At 35.4% G+C, this 25430-nt stretch overlaps 1 protein-coding gene across 1 annotated transcript in view; it reads right to left on the bottom strand.

The window, feature by feature from the left end:
- The window catches only part of LOC140139729 (uncharacterized), a 39410-nt gene that overhangs the window by 4688 nt on the left and 9292 nt on the right, over positions 1 to 25430 (bottom strand). The window contains exons 2-10 of the mRNA XM_072161435.1: positions 21565 to 22616; positions 19693 to 19782; positions 9047 to 9311; positions 7962 to 8392; positions 5899 to 5977; positions 4553 to 4878; positions 4031 to 4091; positions 2882 to 3810; positions 269 to 472 (exon numbers count right to left, since the gene is read on the bottom strand). Of these exons, the coding sequence (XP_072017536.1) occupies positions 269 to 472; positions 2882 to 3810; positions 4031 to 4091; positions 4553 to 4878; positions 5899 to 5977; positions 7962 to 8392; positions 9047 to 9311; positions 19693 to 19770 (2373 nt within the window). The 5' untranslated portion in view covers positions 19771 to 19782; positions 21565 to 22616. The remainder of the gene's footprint in view (positions 1 to 268; positions 473 to 2881; positions 3811 to 4030; positions 4092 to 4552; positions 4879 to 5898; positions 5978 to 7961; positions 8393 to 9046; positions 9312 to 19692; positions 19783 to 21564; positions 22617 to 25430) is intronic.

Raw genomic sequence — 25430 nt, 5'->3', positions numbered from 1 at the left:
CACTGTATTTTTTGAGAGTTGACTCCTATGGACTCAGATGCAACTTTTAACCCTGTTTAAAACGGTCTCTTTTTTTACATAATGAACCATTGTGACTGAATGAAATGACGTGTGACACTATAATTTGGTCCATTTGTGTAAAACAAATAAGGCTACCCATACCTTAATCTTACATGTTTGCATTTCGTCAAATATTTTTCAATTTATTTAAAAAAGTATTTAGGAGGGAACTTATAAGTTGTGGACCCTACATAAACTACCCACTTACCTCTATCCGTGTATTATGTCGAGGCCCGTTCATCTTCTCCGCATCTTCTATTCTCAGCGGTCCATTCACAGTCCAGCTACCTCCGCCGTTCTGTAAACCTTTGAGGACATCGTTGCCGCTCTCAGAATTGTTAACGTTCTTGTTGTGGCTGAACCTGGCGTTCTTAATGTCTACTGGTGGCGTGGAGGTGGGATTTGTTGAAGGCTGTCACAAGACAAAAAGAAAACACGCATTTCAAGACAAGATTCTTGGGTGCTAGGCTATTGAACTTTGTTGCCTAAGGTGAGGGGGGGGGGTTAAAAGGGCATTTCGTGATCCATAGCATTATCTCCCCACTTTTATCAAAAAAAGTTGAGATTTTATATCACTGGAAACTATCAAATTGCATTCTGAATACGAGGAACGACCTTCTGATATCAAATAATTTAGATTTTTTGAAATTCGCGATATAATACAAATTTTATGACAAATTATTAAAATTTGATATTTTTTAAAACTTTTGATATTTAACAGTCCTCGAAGTAAACTTTATAAATCTAATGATATGTACTGAAAGTGTATGTAGCTGGGATGAAAAGCTGACCATCAATTGAAAATTTTGACCTTTCATATTATTGATATACATTTTTTCCCAAAAAGACCTAATTTTTTTTGGTGCTTTGAGGAAAAAATTCTATATCTTCAATACGAGAGGTCAAAATTTTCAATTGATCGTCAGCTTTTCTTCCCAGCTACATACACTTTAAGGGCAGAGTAATGGGAGAGAACATGGACCTTTTCGAGCTTCATTATTTCTGAATTGTATGTCCAAAGTATATAAAACTATACATTTTTGGAAAGGAAATGAGTCAAGGAATCCCATGGTGTCGTCAGATTTGTTCAAAAATCTCAAGTTTTTGAGAAAATCACAAAATTCACTTTTTACCCCAATTTTTTGTGACAACTTAGAAAAAAATCCGTTCGAGTAAAAAAAAATCAGTTAGCTTTTCATGAAGAAGAGACATGAACTTAGGGAAGGTTTTTTAATTTTTTTGAAATTCGTCTCTTTTTTTGAAATATTGAAAAAAACATGTGAAAAAAGCCATTTTGTCACTCTATTAAGCTAAAAATTGCACATAATGGTGTATATTTTTGTTTAAAACAAATATTTTGAAAAAATGAAAAAACCTTCCCTAGACTTTGATGTACTCTAAAGGATAGTGCAAAAGTTTACCCTTTGCTTGCATATTTTTCGAGTTATCTTGTCACAAAAATCGCAATAATATTGTCAAAAGTAAACTCTGAGAAATCGATGTTTTAGTAAAAAATGTCAAAATTATGCACAAAACGTCCTTAAATTTTAAAACGGTAAGACTTTCACACTTGTAAAAGCTGTATCTGGTGCATGGTCTAAATATGCATCTATTTGCACTAATGAATCTATAATGTCTGCTTTCAGTGCGTCAAAATTCAAAATAATTGAAAAATCTAAGTGGCATTTTGACTGCAAATTTTTGTTTTGTTTACACCACATTTGCTGGCGTGAACAACATACCGAACGCGCCTTGATCTGCGTTGGACATACGCAAGCAGAGTTTGCGCCAGCGTCACGCTGACGCGAATCGGCCAAGATAATCACAATATTTCGTGATTCAGCAAGCATTTCTGACTCATTATTTCCGCCAATTTACTAAGCTGTCTTGAGCCATGTGACTTTTTAGAGTTGAAAAGAGTGAAATAAATCAAGCAAAAATACGAATAAATATTAGCAAGTTGTAATTTATCAGTTTCAAGTTCAAGAATACATCTTAGTGTTGATAAATATCAAAAAATCTCAAATTCGGTCGTAGACGAATGTGTCTTCCATTACTCTGGCCTTAATTACATATCATTAGATCTATAAAGTTAACTTAAGGAATGTCAAGAAATAGTCAAGAAAATGTCAGAATCTTGAATAAATCTCAACACATGAATTTCCTAGTGATTGGTGTACCTCAAAACTGTATCGCACCAAAGATATTTATTTCCGCTATAAGTAACAACTTGTGCAATCATAGATAGAGGACTCACAATTATTTGTGCATAAATGTGTATTGTGCTGGACTCAACATCACCAGAAATCACATGCATTCTCTTCTCTTTTTCTCTATTTATACTCTGCACAAAAACACAGACACTTAACCTAAAGTACCATATAAAATAATCATTAGATGGATAATTTTGTTCTGTGTATTATGATAACTCAGTTGGCACGATACGACTTCATTTCCCAAAGTTTTATGTGAATGGAAAAGAGACCATTTCAAAAGTGACAAATTTTGGCTATTTCCTCTTTCAAGCTGATTCCTACCAGCTATTCTAACAGGCTCATCATAGCGGGACAGATCATAATTAGCATGTTTTGTGAGAAAAGTCTTACGGAAATGGAATTGTTACTTTTGAAATGCTCTTTTAATTCAATTCAATTCGAACTTGGGAAATAAAGTCGCAATGTGCCAAATGAGGTATCAAAATACGCAGAACAAAATTATCCGCCTAATGACTACTTAATATGGAAAGTTAGGTTTAGTGCCTTCAAGATATGCCTTTTGTTTTAAATATTTGGATACATTTTGTGCGCAATATACTTCTTACCTCTTTGGCGAGTGAGGAAGTGATTCTGGATGAAGATGGCTGCTTCTCCTTAGGTCCAGATGATGACACCGGTCTTGTTGCCATGGCATCTGCATCATTAGGATCATCTTTAGCTGCTGTAGATTTTCGTGTCATAATATGTACAGGCACAGGGCGAATTGACGGGGTTTCTTTTGACACCAACCGGTTGCTCCTGATCTGCACCGGACCCGGCCGTACTGACCGGTCACGGTTGCTGTTCAGCTTTTGGTTTGATGTCCGCACTGGGAAGGGCCGGATGGGGGATTCTTTTCCAGAGAATTTTGTGGTGTTTGTCGATTTGATTTGAATGGGGACTGGTCGGATTGGGGATTCTTTCAGGACTGGCTTGCCATTGGTGTTCTTAACGGACATTGGTTTTATCGTAGGTTTTGCTGCTGTCGTTGCCGTTTGCACCAGAACTGGTTTGGTAGGCGACTCTTTGCCACCGACTTGCTTTATCGTAGATTTCGTCGTTGTTGTTGCAATCTGCACCAGAACTGGTTTATTAGGCGACACCGTGCCACCGACTTGCTTTATCTGCGATTTTGTCACTGTTGTTGCACTCTGTACCAGAACTGGTTTAGTAGGCGAATCTTTACCACCGACTTGTTTCATCGTTGGTTTTATCGCTGACGTTGTCGCCTGCACCAGAACAGGCTTAGCAGGAGACACTGTGCCACCGACTTGTACTGATGATACAGGTTTCGTCGCTGGCATTGTTGTCTGAACCAGAACTGGTTTAGTAGGTGATGGTGTGCCACCCGCTTGCTTTGATTTGTGGGCTAAAAATGCAGCAACAATGTCCGGTTTATTTGATGGGGGCGCTCTACCAGCGGATGATTCAGCAACATCGTAAACTTTAGTTTGCTTGCTTACGCCATCCTTTGAGGTCAGCCCACCTTCAGGGGCTTATTGATGCCATTCTTTGTCGACACAAAACTAGACGCATCCGGGGTGCTGCTAACTTTTGAAGCGACCGGCTTGTTAACCGGTCCACCAATGTCTATTGCCTTTTTCTCGTACGGTTTGGTTTGCTGGGTGGGGGTTTGATGTGGAGGGATGTTGCTGGTCAATTTCGGGGAATATTGAAGGGGGATTTGGGAGAATGGGATAAATTTGAGTCCTTGCTGGAGGGTTTAGGGGATGTGAGGTTGGATGAGCTGGATGATGAGCTGGATGAATCGTGAGCCTGGCAAAGAAAAACACAAGATGTTATGAGTCACACAATAGAAGATATCTTACCCTTCCCAAAATACTTTGCAACATGACCAAGCCTGGAAATAAGGAGACTGGAACCAGGAGCAACTTGTTTTTGAACATTACTCCTGGTTCACTGGGATTTTACAATAACCAGGAGCAATATTTGAAGGAACAGGACTAGGAGCAATTTTCAAATAGTAAACCCTTTTCTGCATATATATATATATAAAATATAGCATTAGCATTCCAGCACTACTGCATCAAGTGCAAAAACTGGAAACTGAGCAATTTTCTAAAATAAACTGCTCCTGGTTCATGTGCATTTTACAAGAACCAAGAGCAACCCAAGTGGCTTTACGGAGGCAAATTTGCTCCCCACGCCCGAGCATCCAAGCAAAATTTCCTAAAGATTTACATCCCCGAACACACGATTTAGCGACAAGCTCTTACCTTCACAGGTGCAGAAACTTTCTGTGATACTGCTGATGACGACGACTTGTGACCGCCGTTAATACTACTACTACTAATGCTAGATGGCGCTGTACTTGCTGATGGCGCAGGTCGGCCCCCACGAGTACCTGACCCTATGTGACCTCCGCTGCTGACCTTTGACCCTTCTGGGTTGCTGCCACTGCTAGACACTGCCTTGCTAGATGATTTGATGGAAGAGGAAGTGGTGCTCGGGTCACGAGGTGGAAGGTCATTGTGGATTGACTTCTTGATCAGCTGGACTTTGCGCCCGCTGATCTGGACCTTGGCCGCACCTGGTGGTTTATCTGTAAAAGGTTTAAGAGCAAGTTTTGTTTATAGCAATCTTTTATTTCCCAAACCTGCTAAGTTAACCCTCTCTATGCGAGTGGTGATTCACTCAACGTCGACTAACTCAACTGCAGACGACAAGTTTCAAATTTTGTTTTAAACATTCAAATGAAAAACGCATGAAAATGAGTGCAAACAAACCTAGTATTGGTTCAGTGGTTCTTAAGATATCTCTTGATATTTTGAGAAAATATTTCAAAACTTGGAACTTTTTATGTTGAAGCATATATGATTAGCATGCACAGCATTAAGTTTGTCTGCTTATGTTCACAATGATATTCATATCTTCCAGTGAATTTTGCATTGTCTACTTGATCCCTGCTCATCCCTGTTGTTTTTGCAGGTTTTACAATTTTACACGGGCTTCAGCATTAGTTATTTTTTGATATTCAACCTTACGTACTTCTACGCCTACATTTCTTGTTTAAACCAAAATTTGGTTTAATTCATTGCAAAATTCACCTTTTTATTTGGGGAAATATTTTTGAGCGATTCCCGCACAAATGTCTCCTTCAAAATTTTTATGCTTCCGCCGAGAATGTTGATCTTTAAGTAGGCCTCTTGGACACTTTAGCACACACATGCCTTCTTCACGGTGAGTTTGGGGCCTCCAAATTTTTGCCTGGCCCAGGGCCCTCAAAAGGTAAATCCAACCCTGTGTACTTAGATCTTTCGTTTCACTTGTTCATACTTGTTCGTTTTAAGACTATTCATCAACAGCCAAAGTCTTCGGCTTTAGATGCTGTGAATTCTCGCATATTCATGAGGGCCGAATGTTTGATTGTGTGTGTCTAACAAACACGCCAGCATTGCATGCCTTCGCGGTCGAGCATTATGTGTCTTCATGTTAAGACCATAAAAATATGCATTATGTGCATAGCAGTTTCGACTGTTGCACTTCATGGAACGATCGGCCCTCATTATCGGGTGATGCCGAGTCTTTGGCTGTTTGTGGTTACTCTGTATGTCTTACTCACCCCATACCCCCGATGGGGTGCCCGAACTTTTGGCTGATTCCTTACCACTTGTTTTACTGTTATCGCCTAAGAGTGAAGGCTGCAAACAAGAAGGCAAAGAAATTGAATATCATTAGTAGTTGTTAGGCCAAAATGGTGTCAAGTGATTTAATAGGGGGATCAAATTTGACCTTGATCATTGCTAAATGATTGTAAATAGTGCCAAATTTTGTGTGCCAATGCCCATCTTGGTAATAAATTACAGTAGGTCGCCTGTCATAAGTTGGGTATGCAAAAAGGGTGGAGGGATTACATTTTTTGGAAAATTGTGTTACAAATTTGATTGGCTTTCCGTAACCCCATATCCTACAGCAGTGGTTGATACCTCATTTTAAGCCTAATAGTATACTCTTTCTGTCTACTGAAGCATATAATTATAAATTATTCAATAAAAAAATCACATCAGTTGAAACAAAAAATGCCAGGGGTGGAGGAGCAGGTGGATGTAGAGCAGGCGGATGCGGGAGTATGCAATAGGGCCTATGTGAAAATTCACATGTCGGCATGTCAAAACTACTGGTTACTTTTTCAAATCTAGTGAGGCTATGATGTACTCATGACAGCTTTGAATGTTGAATTTGTACAACTAAAACAATTACTGACTACTTAAGGTGGTACTACACCCTCTGAAAATTTTTTTGACTAATTTTGCATTTTTCTCAAAAAGTAACTACACACTGGTAACAAAAGTTATGTATATTATAGGGATAAGGACTCCAATTACTTCACTGAAATTTCAGTGATTCAAGACAAGGGGTTCATTATATATGTTAAGAAATGAGGTACATTCTAGCGGTACCTCTTTTCTTATCATAAATATAACATACCGCTTGTCTTGAGTCACTGGAATTCAAGTGTAGTAACTGGATTCCTTACCCCTATAATATACATAAATTTTGTTACCAGTGTATTATTATTTTTTTTGAGAAAAATGCAAAAATAGTCACAAATTTATCAACAGGTGTAGCGCCACCTTAACGGGTTATATGTTCCATTTTTTTTCATTTTTGATGAAATCCTAGTTGAATTTCAGTATTTTTAGCAACATGCTAATGTACATTTCTCTTCTTGATATTCATTTCCTCAATGATAGAATAACCGCCTCGCTAATTACTCGTAAAAGGTCATTGACCTTCACAATGTAATTAACATATACAATTATTTTAAATAGTTCATCTGAAGCATTAATGTATTGAGAACATATCCTACAAATCTGATGCCATTCTTGCATAAAATAAAAAATTTACAGTAATTTTTGTAATTGAGGTCCGATTTGAGAAAAATGCATTTGAAAATTGAGATTTACATAGACGCCTGTGTATTAATTAATTAGTAATTAAGCATTATCTCATGAATTAAGCATGTGTTATGGTTAAAAATGGTGTTAATTATTAGAGGTTGTCAATATATACAACATATCAAAAAATAAATTTTTTGTCATTTTTGACCATGGATGTAATTGAAATTGTACCCAACTTATGACATGCGACCAGTAATAACTTTTCGAGCATATTTCAAATTAAGCAAAGTGTAAAAATTTCAAATTTTTGCACGCCACATGGCTCCATGCACACTTTTCCCACAAAATGGCCACACATAAATTGACTGGTTCAGTGCCCCCTCCAAAGAGTGAAAGTCACAAAGTTTTGCACGATTTGTGTGCATTTCAATAATAATCATTATGAGAGGCCCAAACTCACCTAGATTATAATATTTTTACACATTATGCGTGCTACATGCAACTTCATGTAAACAAAAAAGGGGGCACCATTCAAACATTCTCAGACTTAAGATTAGAAAAATCTTCACAATGAAAATGGACTATTCCATTTGAAATCCATCCACTCCCTTCGGAAGACATGAGCTGAAACTTCCACACATGAAGTGTGTATTTCAATGTTACCTGAATGGCTGACTCCTTTTGAAATCTATACACCCTGTGTGGAAGATTAGGGTCATGTTTTCCATACAAATTTCAACTTGAATGGCCCAGCCATGAACTGGCCGGTTGACAAGATACTTACAAAATCATTGCTAAATAAGGCACTGTGTTTAGTCTCATGATCCGTTCCATCTTTCTTCTTTCCCGACACATCACTATTGTCACCACTGTGGGATGAGGAGGAACTCCCATCCGTATGGTTATCCCTGTCGTTATACCCAGCCCGCGACCCAGAATTATACCTCTGCCTTCCTGCTGACCCTCCACGACCACCATTGTTGTAGTATCCTCTTCCACCAGCGCTCCCCGGGTGAAAAACATCTCCGTAGCGAGAATTTCCACCGAATCCATCTCGGAGGCCGGCGGATGAGGATCCACGTCGGGGATAGTTGGAGTAGAAACCAGCATTATACTGAGGGAGATTCCATCCTCCTCCGTAGTCAGGGAAGCCATTGAGATCGTCTACTGAGTGATGTCTTGAGCCTGAGCCTGGTCTGGGATAATGTCTTCGGTCTGGCGATAAAGGTGGTATGAAATATACAAATTCAGCTTAGGTATCTATCTTACAACAAAACAATCATAGAAAAAGGATTATAATCACCCATGACTAAAACGAATCCTCAACTCGAGAAGGAGCATGTATTGGGCTATTCCAGTTGCAATCCATACACCTCTATGGACAACATGACCTTAACCTCCTACACAGGGGTGTGTGGAAGATTAAGACCACATCTTCCATAGGGGGGTACGGATTCCAGCTGGAATAGCCCACTCATGGCCCCCTCCCCATTTCCTGTACGTCATTTCAATTAGAGCCCTTAATCTCTTGATCTATCCTAGTGTCCTTGTACCTGAACCAACTGTGCAAATATGGTAGCGCGCAATCCAAATACGGCGGCCAGCGTACGCGCAGCTTGTTTGACGCACAAAACGGCGCGTGCAGAGGTTACTAATATTACTGACCTCGATTTGTGTTCACATTTTTACAAATAATAAAATATGATTGGATCGCACACATCACTTATATTTATGAGGTTATAAATATTTTGCAAAGTCCTTATATTTATGAGGTTATAAATATTTTGCAAGTCCGTAATTTGTAAAAGGAACTGTGAGCAATCAAGGGAGACATTTAAATTACAAATAATTTTTAGTTTAAAAACCTACCCGTTTCCCGTCCTCTATATCCATATCCACCTTGTGGCGCACCACCCGAAGATGTCACCGATGAAGAGCGTCCTCCATACCCTCCACCAGATTGCTGAGATGACGACGATGGAGATGATGATGAAGCAGGCGAATCTGATGATGAGTAGTGGCGATGACGGGATTTGTTATGTCCGGTGTCTTCTTGGTGACTTGATTTGTTGGACCATTGGTCTATTGAGGAGGAGAGTGGGGAAGAGGAAGCACCTAGTTTTTGTCCTCGTTTCTGTAAATAAAAGAATAAATGTTAACAAAAGTGGGCACTTTGTGCATTAGGCGACAAAGAACAAAACAAAAATAATCACAAAAAGCTTGAAAAATCTGAAATTCTGTGGCAAACATATATTTTGAACATTTTCTTATTTTGGCTAAATATTTCACAGGGGAAGTGTGAATTTCAAATGGAATAACCCAGAGATGCCAGTAACTCAGAGATGCCACTCAGCTTCACTCAAAAAAACCTGAAACTGGTGAAAAAAGCCATAAAAAGCAGGAAAATAAATAAAAATACTCGAAACCTGAATTCAGGCTAAAACCTGAAAAGTGGCATCTCTGATTAACTTGGAAAAAAATATATCTGAAAATGACAATTGCAAGCCATAGGGAGTGAATCGACCAGAGTACAGCACCTCCCGGCAAAATCGATAACAAATGATTATAGTATTTTGCTCCAGGTCCAGGGTCTCTTCAAATAAAAAATAAAAATGTTGGAATAAAAGTTTGGAAAACCAAATAAATTCAGGAAACTGGCATACATGTACATGATAACCAATTGTACCAAGTGTGCTTGTCATCAGAAAATCTGTGATCAGGGTTCGAATTCGGCTGTATCGCATAGCAGTTTGCTCCACATTTTGAAGTTTTTTTTTTGTTTTTTGTTTTTTTTTTTGAATATGCTTTTCAACACGTTTATTATTTGTTCCAGGTGGTTACTTTACTGAATGACCTGTATACCTGTTTGATTTAAACGATTGATTTAATTTGACGTTTTCAAGGTAAACGCTAGGAGAGGATGCATATATTACATAATATAGTGAATTTTAAAGTTGTTTTATAAATTGTTATTTATTTATTTTTTTTTTTTTTTTTTTTTATTCATTTTGCTTTTAGATTAAACAGGACAAAAGACAAATAACTTGAGAAAAAATAAACAAAAGATAGAAAGAATAAAAACAACACACACAAATACAAAAGCATCTCTTATATCACTAGTACAATACAATATTATGCATATTTTTAAATTCGTTTAAATTACTTTGTTTGTCCGTGGGCACATGAGAAAGACAATAATAATTAATATGTTATATTTATATATAATTACTTTGTTGTTACATTATTTTCTTACACAAAACCTTCCCATTTCATACGAAAGATATTCAATTTATTTATTCTCTGAAAACAAGCTTTTTCTTCTTCAATTTTTTACTTAAAAATGTGAGAACGATGGCGATATATGGTTTCTCATTTGAAAACCTGTTCCTAAATAAATAATACTTAGCACTCAGAATAATATAGTTAAGCACTTTGAACCTTGAATGTCCTTCCAGTCCCAAAATTATATCTTTGGAACATATATGTATTCGAGTCTGTATCTTTCCATTTAACCATGTCTCTATCTCCTTCCAAAAAGAGTTTATTTGATGGCATTCCCAGAACATGTGATCAATTGTTTCTTTATTTTGACATAAATGACAATTTTCATTCTCTATCAGATTAATAAGCTTTAAATAACTATTGCTTGGAATTATTCGATGAAGGATTTTATATTGAAAAAATCTCATTCTTTCTTCAGTGGTAATTTGAAAAGGTAATGTCCAAATGTATTCCCAATTTAGACTACCCAAATGATCAAACAAACGATCATAATAATTCTGATTTACTGGTTTTGTTGATTGTGACATGTTAAATTGTTTAGATACATCACGAAGTTGTTAACTTCTTTACTTCTAACGAAATATTTTTTCAATACTTTTAAGTTTTCCCATATCTGTTTCAGAAAGTTTCTTTATTTCTAATTTCCATTCCCTTGGTAAACTATTTATAACACCGTAATATGTTACAAAATCAATACATCGTCCATATTTTTCACAAAGCTTTTCGTATGAATAAAATGAACCTTTATCATCTAATATATCTTTAATCTTTATTAGTCTTGTTCGAGCTCTATTAAGAGACTTGTTTACATCTTTTGAAAACAACTTGTTATAACTTAGTGGCATATGCAATACATCTTCCAAATTGATTGTTTCTTTGTTATTACATTGTTTAAAACTTTGCCAGCTTAAAATGACTTCTTTGTAAAACTGGGGGAAATTTGCAGGAAAAACAGAAGCATCAACATTACATTGTAACAGGAACTCCAGACCTCCCATTCTATTAAAGAAATAATTTGGGACATCTTTCCACGGTGCATAACCTTCACTCAAAAATCTTTTTAGCCACATTATCTTTAATGCTTTGTCTGTATTGAATATATTTACCATCTCTATTCCTCCGCTTTCTTTTGGTGCAATTAAAACAGGATGTTTGATTTTTTCTGGTTTTCCACTCCATAAGAAGTTATACAGTATCTTTTGAACATCAGATAACACATTTCCACTCACATAATCTGTGGACATTAAATAAGTCATTTGTGAAATACCAATACTTTTTACTAATAAGACCTTTCCTCTAAGTGTTAGATCTCTTTGTCTCCAAATATCTAATTTGTCCTTTAATTTTGTGAGTCTTGGTTGAATATTATACTCATTACATTTTTTATTATCATAACCAACAAATAAGCCCAATATTTTCACAGGTTCCTTAGTTGGTTTAATACCATAAACATAATCATTACAGTGTCTAAGACTTCCTACATGTATCTTCATCAATTCTGTTTTCTCCAAATTTATCTTCAAACCAGACAACCTTCCAAACTTATCTATTTCTCTTACAAGATTCTCCACAGATTTTGAATCGGATAGAAAAAGGTTGCATCATCTGCAAAAAGGAGCACTTAAGCTCCACCCCACTTGGGAGTTCTATGCCATTAATATCCTTACATTTCAAAGTTATTAAAGCCAACATTTCTATCACACACACGAATAATGCTGTTGATAACGGGCATCCTTGATTTAACACCTCGTGTCAGATCAAACCAACCAGTAGAAAACCCCTTATTTATTACACAACTTTTAATATTTGAATAAAAACATTTTACCCATGAAAGCAGGTTTGGACCAAAATTAAATTTTTTCAAGGTTGCCATAAGAAAACTCCATTCAACAGAATCAAAAGCTTTCTCCAAATCGGCAAAAAGTAACATACCAGGAATGTGGTTATCATTTGTGTACTGCAGAATATCTTCAACTAAACGAATATTTTCTCCAATATATCTACCTTTGACAAAGGCTGTTTGATGATTACCTATAATACTTGGTAGTACACCTTCCATTCGCTTAGCAATTGCCTTTGTACCTATTTTGTAATCGATATTTAATAATGATATTGGACGCCAATTTTTGATAAGCTTTGGATCTTTTCCAGGCTTAGGTAGAAGAGAAATTATTGCTTGTGATTGGGTTGTTGAAAGTTGACCATTTAAGTAACCAAAATTTAAAGAGTCAACTAAAATATTTCCAAGCAAATCCCAGAAACATAGGTAAAACTCACTAGAGAAACCATCACTCCCAGGAGATTTATTTTTAGACATATCTTTTAAGGTTTTGTAACATTCGTCCAAAGTCAAACGCTTTTCACAGAGCTCTTGCTGTTGTGGAGAAAGCTTGGGAATCTCAATTTGATTTAAATATTCCTCAATATCTTCATAACCTTCACCATCTTGTTTACTTGAGAAAAGATCTTCATAAAAGACTTTGATTTCACCAAGAATATCTTTTGATGTTGTTTTAAGGACATTATTTACAAGTAATTCATCAATTCCCTTTTTTGAAACATTTCTTAAAAAAAAAAAAAAAAATATTTAGAGCTTTTTTCTCCTTCATCATAATACCTGTCTCTTGATCTCACAATACTACCATTAACTTTGTATTTATATATTTCCTCTAAGTTTTTCTTCACTTCGCATACTCGTGTACAATTTCTTCTTGAAGTTCATTATTTATCTTTTCTTCAAGATCAATTAATCTTTTATTCAAAGATCTTTCACGTGCATTTCTTTCTCGATTTTTTGTGGTTGAATATGATATGGTTTCCATACGTAATTTGAACTTCATAAATTCCCAAAATTGTTGATCATTTAAGTTAGCATATTCACGTTTAACATCTGAAATGACACTTTTAATTAAATTATGATAATCAACATCTTCTAGAAGACTATTTGAACTTCCAAAAACCCGCCCACGAGGCTCGGTATCACTCAAAGAAATCTTCATAATAATTGTTTGGTGATCGGACATAATACTTGGTACAATATTACAATCTACTATATTCATTTTAAGCGACTGAGGTATAAACCAATAATCAAATAAATCAATCCTTGATGCAGAATTGCGATTACGTGTTGACCATGTGTAAGCTATTTTGGTAGGGTTTCTTGTACGAAAAATGTCTATTAAATTGTTTTTAAAAAGAAGACGTTTGAGGAAATTCGCCATTCTTATGCTCATCCTTAATAGTATTATTTTTAGATTTTCTATCCAAAGTGATATCCATAGCTAAATTCATATCGCCTCCTATAATCAAGTATTCTTTAATTACATGTTTTTCTATAATATTGCTTAACTGATCATAAAAGATAACTTGATCTTTGTCATTATTGGGAGCGTATACATTTAACAGGTAAAAGGTTTTTTTTCGATACTAACTTTTGCTAAAATGAATCTTCCTTCCGAGTCACTTATCACTTGGTCAAACGTACATGTAATTGTTGGATTTACTAAAATAGCTACACCTTTACTATCGTTTGTTCCATGACTAAAAACAATATTACTTGACCATTCTCGTTTCCACTGTTTTTCTAAAGTTTTACAGCAATGTGTTTCCTGAAGGAATATAATGTCTATTTTTTCTTCTTCATATACATAAAGATTGCTTTACGTTTTTTACATTTCTCAACCCACGGACATTCAGAGATGCAACATTTATACACGACATAAATAAGAAGTACAAATAATAAAAATAATAATATTAAATAATAACAAGATTTGAAATAACTAAAATGTAATCAAAAGATAAATCCTGATCTACTTGATCAGTTTAGCGGGTGTCTACCCATCCGAAAATATTACAAAATGTTCACCAATCAGTTCAAGAGTTCACCTTGCTTTTATAACAAAGTTCTTTCAATAGTTCTTAATATTTAATGTTTGTTTACTTTCATTGTTTGCGCTTTAAACTTTCAGTTATGGTGTTGAGATTCACTTATTGATGCGGAACTCCGCTATCAAACTGTCTTTCATTATACTTGTAAACAGTAGTGTGTCTATAATAATGTGTTAAGATTAGTCTATCATGGGGTGCAGCTATCATTCTAACTCGTTTCCAGTTGGTTGATCATCACCAAGGTCTCGCTGATCATCCCTATGGTCTCGTTGTTCAGTGTGCCGGCAATTCCTGTGTATTGGGCCTGTATATTCTCCATAATCTCGACCGTATGTATCATCTGCATAAAAAGGCGCCTTGTTTCCTTTTTTGTCCCTCCAGTAACCAGCGACAAACCGGAAATAAATTTTCTTCTTATACAGAAATTTTACTCGTTCAGAGAACGCCTTTTTCTCCTTTAAATCCTTGACCGTTAGGTCCTCTACCATGTGATAATTTTCATACTTAAGTTTCTCCTTCTTTTCTTTCATAATGTCCATTTTATCTTGATACCGGAGAAATTTGACCAAGATGTGTCGATTTACACCGTGTAAACTTTCCATCTCTATGAGCACGTTCTATTTCGATGTCTCCTCTGTCAAATTGCTCCTTCAAAATGGTCTCCACTATCTCAAAGACATTTTCCCCTTTTTTCGGGTACCCTATTATCCGTATGTTACTTCTTCGTGACTGTCTTTCAAGCTTATTAATGTGATCATGCAGCTCGCGATTTTGCTTGTATTTGATCCGATCTTTTCTTTCTGATTTTTTGCTATTATGTCCAGGCGTTTTGTGTCCTTTTTTATGTCTTTAATTTCCTCACCTTGGAAATTCACGGCAGCTTTAATATCATTCAGTTCCTTCTTCAGTTCATTCTGTCCAGTAATAAGGGTTTCTAGCGACCGTTTAATGTATGCGTTACGTCCTGATCCTTTGCACTATCGTTGCCAGTAGGCTGGGCATTAGCACTACGGGAATCATCGGCGAAATATTTACTTGTAGTCGGCCTTGGATCAGCTGCGTTTTGTTTAGCGCTAGTGTTACGTGCAGTACTCACATTACTACCGCCGCACAGTGGGCCAGGTCAAAGTCAAAGTGTGCCAAAACCCTACTTTAGTGACTTTCAATGTTCGAATTTTTTGTATGTGATTTGGAAAGATAATGAACCTAAGAATATTTTCTGAAAATATTTCACCACTGGTTTGTTCTTAAAGGTGGTATTTTTTATAATAAACACGCGAATTCGTTACAATCTGCTTCTTATTAGAAAAATCATGATTTGGGGGTAAAATTCTATAATTTTGTTTTGACATTTCTGATTCATTTGTGCTTTCACAGCTATTTGAGAAACTATTTGTAGAATATAACAATAGGATATGAAGAATGTGAAAACCTTCAGGGAATTAAATATTTTGGCTTAAACGTCCTCGAAACTAAGGAAATATTACATTTTAACAAATTTGATCTCGAAAGATTAGATTCCGTCGATTCCGCCTTAAAACTTATACAGGCACATTCAGAAAAGTTTCATCTTTGTGGTGGTACCAAATTCAGTTGCAGCTTTTTGCAGTCTTCTGCAGTGGAGTCAGTTTTATGAGGCCCTGTGCCAGTAAAACTGGCCACAAAAGCGTAAATTCAGGTGAAAAGAGATGTACCGCGCTGCAGCGTGTACAAACATCTGGAGATGCACAGTGTTCTATTAATAGATTGATGGGAGACAAAACTCCGTACAACCTCCGTATAGAGATGGATAAAGTTTAACAAACTTTTAAATACAATAGTAGGCCTATAATTTAATATTTAATTCGCAAATTTAACATTGAATTCACCGATTTAATATTAAATCTGCGAATTAAATATCAAATCTGCGAATTTTAAATTTATAATTAATTCATTCACAGATTTAATATTAAATTGGCAGATTTAAAATTTATTTTGCAAATGTTATATTTAATTCTTGAATTTAATATTTAATTAGCAGATTCATGAGATTTAATATTTAATTAGCAAATTGAATATTTAATTGGTAAATTGAATATTAAATTCGCAAATATTAAATTTGCAGATGAAATATATAATTACATGATTTAATATCAAATCTCGTAATTTAATATTAAATTCAAGAATTAAATATAACATTTGTAAATTAAATATCAAATCTCATGTAATTAAATATAAAATCCATGAATTTAATATAAATTTCGCGAATCTCTTAATTCAATGTTATATCTGTGAATTTAATATTAAATAAATTAAATATTAAATCTACGAATTTAATATTCGGCGAATTATATATTATATTAGATTCGTTAATTAAATATTACATTCGTGAATTAAATTAATAAGTTTTAACATCCGGGGTGGTGTCTCCCATTGCCATGGTATATGACTTGCCTTTTGGGGTGCTTTTCGCCCATTTTTGTAAAGCGATGGGTGGGTTTTCACCACAGACGAAAGCGCCCAGTAGGCCTACATTGTGTATTTTTAGAAACATGTTGGTAAAAGTACCCAATTTGGGCAAAATTGGTTGTTCTTTCAAGGAAATTGGTATATAGTGATGGGTTGAAAATTAAGGCCAAAATTACGTTTAAGATAATGGCGACGTTTTGGAGTCCGACAGGAAGAATCACGTACAAATTTTGGAAGAGAAACCACCCCCAACATCGAGTCTGGTTGGTTGGTTGTTTGCTTGCTTATATTAGACAATTAAAATGTCCGCATTAATATTGATGTCATACGTATTAGAAAATGCCGTCAGTGAATTTTGCAGTCCGTATAACCTTGAATATGCTATTTGCTAATACTTTTCCAATCGGACATTTGAATTACTGTTGTAAGAGTAATTAGCCAATCACGGTTCGGTATTTTAATGACGTCATATGCCTTGGAAAATGGCTCTATTGGATTCCACAGTCCTTAAAACCCCCGATTTGAAAGTTTTTATAATAATTATTACACATGCATTTGAATAACTGTGGGAGGAATAATTGACCAATCACATATCAGCATATATAATGACGTCATACGCTTTCCAAAATGTCATCATTGAATTTTGCTCCCCTTGGAACCCCTATTTTGCTTTTTCAATTAAAATTTTTACATAGGCCCTATGTCATTTGAAATACTGTTGTATAAATAATCGACCAATCACCGTTCAGCATTTTGATGACGTCATACATTTTTGAAAATGCCTCCATTGAATTCTGCAGCCTCAAAAACCCCTGATATAGTCATTTTACCGTGTTTTTATGCGTTTGAATGTCTGTTTATAATTTTGGCACACTTTGAGGCGATTCTGGCCCACTGTGCGCCGCTGTTTGAATCACCGCCGTATCATTTCCACCTTGATTTTGTCTTCTTCTGGTATCCATTTCATTCGAAATTTTGATCAGTGTGTTCGAAACTGCTAAATACGTCGACAGTATCAATATTTCTGATTCTGGTGATTATTTAGACAGTCAATTTAACGTTTATTCCGGACGGTGACACCCTCGCGTGCTTCATACCGCCGCCATGTTCTTGTTCACATTTTGAGCAAAATTGGTTGTTCTTTCAAGGAAATTGGTATATAGTGATGGGTTGAAAATTAAGGCCAAAATTACGTTTAAGATAATGGCGACGTTTTGGAGTCCGACAGGAAGAATCACGCACAAATTTTGGAAGAGAAACCACCCCCAACATCGAGTCTGGTTGGTTGGTTGTTTGCTTGCTTATATTAGACAATTAAAATGTCCGCATTAATATTGATGTCATACGTATTAGAAAATGCCGTCAGTGAATTTTGCAGTCCGTATAACCTTGAATATGCTATTTGCTAATACTTTTCCAATCGGACATTTGAATTACTGTTGTAAGAGTAATTAGCCAATCACGGTTCGGTATTTTAATCACGGTTCGGTATTTTAATGACGTCATATGCCTTGGAAAATGGCTCTATTGGATTCCACAGTCCTTAAAACCCCCGATTTGAAAGTTTTTATAATAATTATTACACATGCATTTGAATAACTGTGGGAGGAATAATTGACCAATCACATATCAGCATATTAATGACGTCATACGCTTTCCAAAATGTCATCACTGAATTTCGCACCCCTTGGAACCCCTATTTTGCTTTTTCAATTAAAATTTTTACATAGGCCCTATGTCATTTGAAATACTGTTGTATAAATAATCGACCAATCACCGTTCAGCATTTTGATGACGTCATACATTTTGAAAATGCCTCCATTGAATTCTGCAGCCTCAAAAACCCCTGATATAGTCATTTTACCGTGTTTTTATGCGTTTGAATGTCTGTTTATAATTTTGGCACACTTTGAGGCGATTCTGGCCCACTGTGCGCCGCTGTTTGAATCACCCGCCGTATCATTTCCACCTTGATTTTGTCTTCTTCTGGTATCCATTTCATTCGAAATTTTGATCAGTGTGTTCGAAACTGCTAAATACGTCGACAGTATCAATATTTCTGATTCTGGTGATTATTTAGACAGTCAATTTAACGTTTATTCCGGACGGTGACACCCTCGCGTGCTTCATACCGCCGCCATGTTCTTGTTCACATTTTGAAGTAACAGCTACCCAATTTTGCATTTGTATAACACTTTTTATAGTGCTTTAGTGGAAGTATCCCGATTATGATGTATTAGCCAAAAACTGCTACGCAAAATTTTTAAACAAATTCGAACCCTGTCTGTGATAATCCATTTTAGCACCCTGAGCACTACCTGCCAATCTAACATTGCCTCTGATTGGTCAATTACATGATATTTTCATTTTAATCACCAATCAGAATAGAGTTTTGTAAATAATTCACCCGAATTATTTTGTGTGGTGAAATTATTCTAACAATGTTGCGGATTGGTCCAATTGATAATGAAAACTCCTTTTTGACCAATAGGCAGGTAGTTCTCATGGGGTTAAGGGGGTACTACACCCCTGGCCAATTTTATGCCTATTCTTACATTTTACTCAACAATTATAGCACATTGGTGACAAGTAAGATATGTATATTATAGGGGCAAGGACTACAACTACTCTACTGAAAATTCAGCAACTCAAAGCAAGTAGTTATAACTTCTTGATTTATTGATCAAATATTGGTTTTCCCTCATTTTTGATTGTAACCCCACAACTGCTGTCTGTGCTGAAATAAAATTTACAACATTTGTAGTCCTTGCCCCTGTAAGTGTAATATGCGTATCTTACTTGTCCCCAATGCGCTATAATTTGTAAGAAAAATGCAAAAATATGCACAAATTTGGACAGGGGTGTAGTACCCCCTAAGTTCTCTGTGGACAACTTACCTGCTGATCTGAGGGTATCTTGAGCCAGGATGGAGCAAAGTCATGCTCAGGGGGATTGGCCATTGCAGCCAGTACCATACCATACTGCACCTAAGTAACAAACAAAACACATCAAAATAAATAGGAATCAAAAAGGTCAGAATTATCTTTGAACAAGTTCATTTGGAATGTTTCAACTGTCAGCCCTAATGCCCCAGTTGCTTTTTGGTGAGGGGGAAGGAAAGAAGGCAGAAAGAAAGAAAGGAGAATGGTTTTGAACCCCCTACCGGGTGCCACACCCGTGCATGGGCCTACCTTGCCACAGGGGTCTAGCTTTGCAGGCCAAGCTTTCCGTGACCTTTTCATATGACTGTTCGCATGATGATGCAATTACATCACAATCCGTGCGTGTATATGCTTGGTGAATTGAGGTTTTTTTATATTTGGTTCAGTTAGGGTTAATATACCTATTCACCCAATAATCACACCCTCTATTGGCTATAAAAGGATACAGGGAGATGTGATGAGTTGTCAGTCTGATGAAACCACTAGAGTAGTACTGAAACATCACTAAAATGTGAGTTAAACATCTTAATTTTTCCACTGAATTTTTTAAAAATTAATAAATCCACGGTCAGAAATTATGTTACATAAAACTGTGAGAATCGTATTTGGATTCTGGCTAAAGAATTTCATGAGACACTTAATGTGAAATTTGAAGCAAATACTGATTTTGCATGAAAATAATTAATCGGTTCATTAGATTCAGCAAATGGAGAAATTTTTCATAAAATTCACTTTCATAAAGCTAATTTTTCTACAACTATTTCACTTGTTTCTTAATTTGCAGTTATATGGGCAATTCCAATCCAAGCACATCATTCTGCAATGCAAAGTTTGCATTTGAATTTCTTTTTAATACAGCAGCCAAATAATATGTAGGTGAATAGCATAATGGAAACTATTTTTGGTAAGTGAATGATTAAGATAGGAGAAACTTTTCCAAACCCCCCTAATTTGCATTACCGTATGTAACGGGGGCATTACATTTTCCCAAGGGGGGGGGGCGTTTATTCAAGGTCAATTTTAGAACGATAATTCCCGTTAAAATCATTAGGTAAACTAAAAACACATGCTAAGATGACGAACTATGAACTAGAAACACTGACTTCTGGCTCACTTCCGGGTTTCTGATCCAGATTTTCGCCAATTATTGACGCTATTATCGACCATGTGCGCAACTTGGTAAGCTTACTACACAAAATAGCATGGAAATATCTGCATTTTTGAAACATCTTGGTTGAAAAAAGTGGTGGGGGGCGTTTATTTGAGGGGGGCGACTATTTGACGAAATACGGTATATGCAAACTTCCGAGTTGCGGAATGATGCGCTTTGAATTGCCCATATTTGTGCATTTACACAAAGTGTATCTTTACGCTTAAAACAGAAGTGACATCTAACTTAAAACATTTAAATACACTTAAATTACCAAATACAGAAGTCGATAGATTAAGAATTTTGCTCTTGTGTATTTTGAAGTATACCTCCTTCGGCATGATGCAACTTTATTTCCTTAACTTATACCAATTTGAATAAAAAAGACAGCATTTAAAAGTAAATTAATCTGCCATACTGTAATGAGCCTGTTACAAAAGGTGGCAAAGAAATATCAAAATTTGTCACTTTTGAAACATTGCACTATTTTTTCTTTCATTCAAACTGGTATAACTTGGGGTAGTAGAGTCTCATCGTGCCGAATGAGTTGTCAAAATCCGCAGAACCTATCTATCAACCACTTCATTTGATAATTTAGGTTTAGTTCTCTTTACGAAATCGCTTTCTTTTGAAGTGTCAAGATAATTTTTGAGCACAGAATAATTCTTTTAACTCACCTTAAAACACTATAGCCAGATGTAGGGAAGCTTTTCAACTTCACCTAAGGTGGCACTACTGAATAGAAAAGAAGTCTTTTATGACAAATAAACAAGCAGTCCGTTACAAAAGTCTTGGTTCGCTCTATATAAAATCGCCTTGAGTCAAGAGGCGCGGTATCACCTTGGTTACCTCGTCATGGTGACGGCGATTAAGGACAGCACCTCTGTAATAAAGAATGTCATTAATGATTCCAGGCGATGGTTGTTCGAAGCGGAGCCAGTTCGGTAACAGATTTACGTTACGATGAATCAAGAGTTGCAGTCTTTGTCGCGGCAAGTGGCTAAGCCATTGTAGTCAGGACTGTACAAAGTAGTGAAGTCAATAAACTCGCAACTATTGAAAGTTCTATCAAATCTATGCAGCAGAGGTTACTTTGTAAACATTGCTACTTTGCTGTGCAAGATTTGGGATGTGCTTCTAAGTCAGTACTATTATAAGAATGAGCATAAGTACTGAAGGTATACAAAACAACACAAACACAATATACTTTTTTTTTTACTTTTTCCTACGTACGTGTAGCGTGATGCTAGCGTAATTGCAACATTGAACTAACGACTATACACAATTGGTATTTGCACTACGGTAATATTTACATAGCTGTTGTTCTTCACTGATAGTTAGACATCATTTAAGTCTTGTTCTCTCTTCGTTCAAAAGTAAACAAAAAAAATGGAAGCTCGATGACTATTATGAATTGCTATAATGGACCTCACTGTCACATGTTGATGAAGTTTTGTGTATCAATCAATAAAAAATGTAACAAAATAACCCTGTTGATAGCGGGTGCAAGATAGCGGCTGTCGAATTCAACGCAGACTGGTTTCCAACGGTAGAAAAGGAGTTAAAAAGTTCTCAACACCATTTCAACTGATGCTAGGCACTTAGTTTCCATAACAGAGCACTTGTGAGGGATGCCAATTGACGTGGATAGTAACGACGATCCATGGATAAACTAAACCATGATGTTCTTGCTGATTGGTTCAATGTGAAACTGGAATATTTGAGTAACCTGTATATTGGAGGGGAAATAGATACAAAAAAGAATGAATTATTAGTACTATTTTATCCCTGGCTATGCACATTTGCACAGTATTTGTGTGGGACCTCAGAACACATCAGATAACACATATATCGGATACATCAAATTGCATTCTGAATACGTGTTATATCCTGATGATATCAAATAATTTTGATTTTTTGAAATTCGCTATATAGATCTATGATACAAAATTTTATGGTACCGTATTGGTAAATTATTAGAAATTTATATTTTTACATTTTGATATTTAACAGTCCTTGATGCAAACTTTGTACCATACACATGAAAATTCAGGGCTTGATTGGTTACATTGTATTTCAAGTGGTCATGATGGATTTTACTGCGGAGGATCCAGTTTTTCTATACCCTGTGTGGGCAAGTCATACTTCAGTATATGACTTGCCCTGAACATCCATATATATGGACGTATATGGCTCTGGTTTTTTTAACATGTATCAAAAGGCTAAATGACACTTTGAGAGACCCCAGTAGAAACACATGACCTATTTCCGGATAACTTTTTATATTTTTATGTAGTGTAGACCTAGGCTAATCTCCCATAGCTTAACAAAATTTGTCCCAGTTTTCTTTCTTTACTTGTGACAAGACCAAATGTCCAATTGTTAACGGAAATTTGTCAACCTAACAAAGGGGACTAATTTGTTTTGTTTACAAAATGAAACCAGATCAGCTCTGAGTATTCAGTTCAATATTTTATGAACACATGTTAGTACAAGATCCAAGAAATCCAAGATTTACCTAAATAATTTCTAACATGAAACAATTTTGAGCACTTGAAAATTATGTTTCGGACGTTACATTTTCCGTTAACAATCTTGCTCTATTTTTAACATGGTCTAAGTGATTGTTTTATCATGTAAAACATACACAAATACTTTACATGTTTGCCTCAGGGCAATATAAATAATTGCAAGTGCAAATTTTGTATCGGTTGAATGTTTTCAAATTATGGTGAAGCATTACTTAAATGGGTCTCATTTTCCGTTAACAGTTTTGTAACATCCGAAAGAATACATATTGTCTTATAATTATGTGAAGAACAATACTAGCTTTGAATTTTCATTATTAAGTTGAAGTAGACATGACAACAAGTATCTAAATGAAAAATGATTTCACTTCCTCTTGACTTTATGTAAAATGTTGGCCACACAACATTTCCGTTAACAATGGTAACATCCGAATCAAATGTAACATCCGAGACAGAAAGAGTGACATTTTGTTGAAGAAATTTAATTAGAGGGGAAATAAAAAGGTCAAATGGATTGGAAATCATGGGAAGGCCCTAGTAGAAATATTTTTTACCATACCCATACGTTTGTTCTTTGAGTGTGCAAACCGTTAACATGTCAAGTTTGTTTCGGATGTTACAAGGCAAAATGTTAACGGAAAGTGAGGCCAATAACAGGGCATTGTAAGAAGATTTTAGAATATACACTTAAATGAATGTTAATTTCTAGTAAATATGGTGTACATCCTCATTTTCCTAATATTGCTGACTCCATTTCACCTTCATAAACCTTGCTAGTGGGAAAAATTACAAGTTGTTAGCTCTATAATATCTATTGTCTCTATGCATAACACATAAGATAAAAAGCAACAAATTAATTTGGTTCACTCCTTTCAAATTAATTTCATTACTGACATATACACATGTCCTAACAAATTTATTTTAAATTTGAAAAGCAACTTACACTGAATATTTCTCCATTACACTAGCAAAATACTTTGATTTAAAATGTGTTTTGGATGTTACCCATTTTTTGTTAACAAGTCCAAAATGAAGTTGTAATTTCAATAAACTTTATAATATTTTAGCATTAGATGATATCTAAAACTTATTGAAAATAATTAAGTAGCAATTTTGTCATAATCATTTATTTCAAAATTGAAAAAAGCTGCATTTTCATAAAAAAGTGATCATTTTAACATAAAATATATAAGTATGTACATATGTGTTAGGCCTATATTGGAATTACTATGCACATATGGCCATGCGTTTTGAGTTGGGGGATTTTTGCCGGACATTGCATATTTTTGGGAAATCGCACCATTTTTTGTTTAGAATTAATTATTTCAGCACCTGTACATGCTACTGTAGGCAAAGTATACATATTCTGAAAGGAAATTTCATAAGGAATCCAAAAATGCAGTTATTTATGATGTAGGAGCAGTGCTAAGAAATATAAATTAAGTTATAAAGGGAAATTTTTTTTTAAAATTATCAAAATTCAAGTGGTCCTATTTTAAAAATGCCTTACCCTACATTAAAATAGACTCCATTTTCGCATTCCCCACATCAAAAGCTTTCAGAAAATATATAGTTTTACTTTGCTACCTATTGCAGTCCTCAAATTGCGCAAGGGTTAAAACGCGCCATTAAAAAATGGCGCTGAATTTGATGACATTAACAAATCATGTTCTGTCTAGAAAAATTAAGTAATTAAAAGTACAAGAATGATTCAAGTTAACATTACAACAAGTTATTCACAGTATTTTTAAATTTGTTGTCCAAAATATGAAGTTTGTAGTTACAGTAAGTTGAACTTGTAGGGCCTATACGATATCACAGTCATCAACAGGATTTAAAATAATATTAAGTTTTGCTGATTTGCAGAATTTCAGATGTTTTGCAAGTCAATCCCAATGCAAAACAGTTTCTTCTGGGAAAGTCTTGTACAAAATTACTTTGTTACAAAGATACAGGTACAATACCTGTACAAAGAATTACAAAAACTGAGATCAAGTCAGTGCTAATTTAAATAC

The sequence above is a fragment of the Amphiura filiformis genome, chromosome 2 (assembly GCF_039555335.1).
Source record: "Amphiura filiformis chromosome 2, Afil_fr2py, whole genome shotgun sequence".
In the NCBI taxonomy this organism is placed as follows: domain Eukaryota; kingdom Metazoa; phylum Echinodermata; class Ophiuroidea; order Amphilepidida; family Amphiuridae; genus Amphiura; species Amphiura filiformis.
Note: the sequence above shows the minus strand (reverse complement) of the source record. Positions and strands in the feature narration are given on the sequence as shown.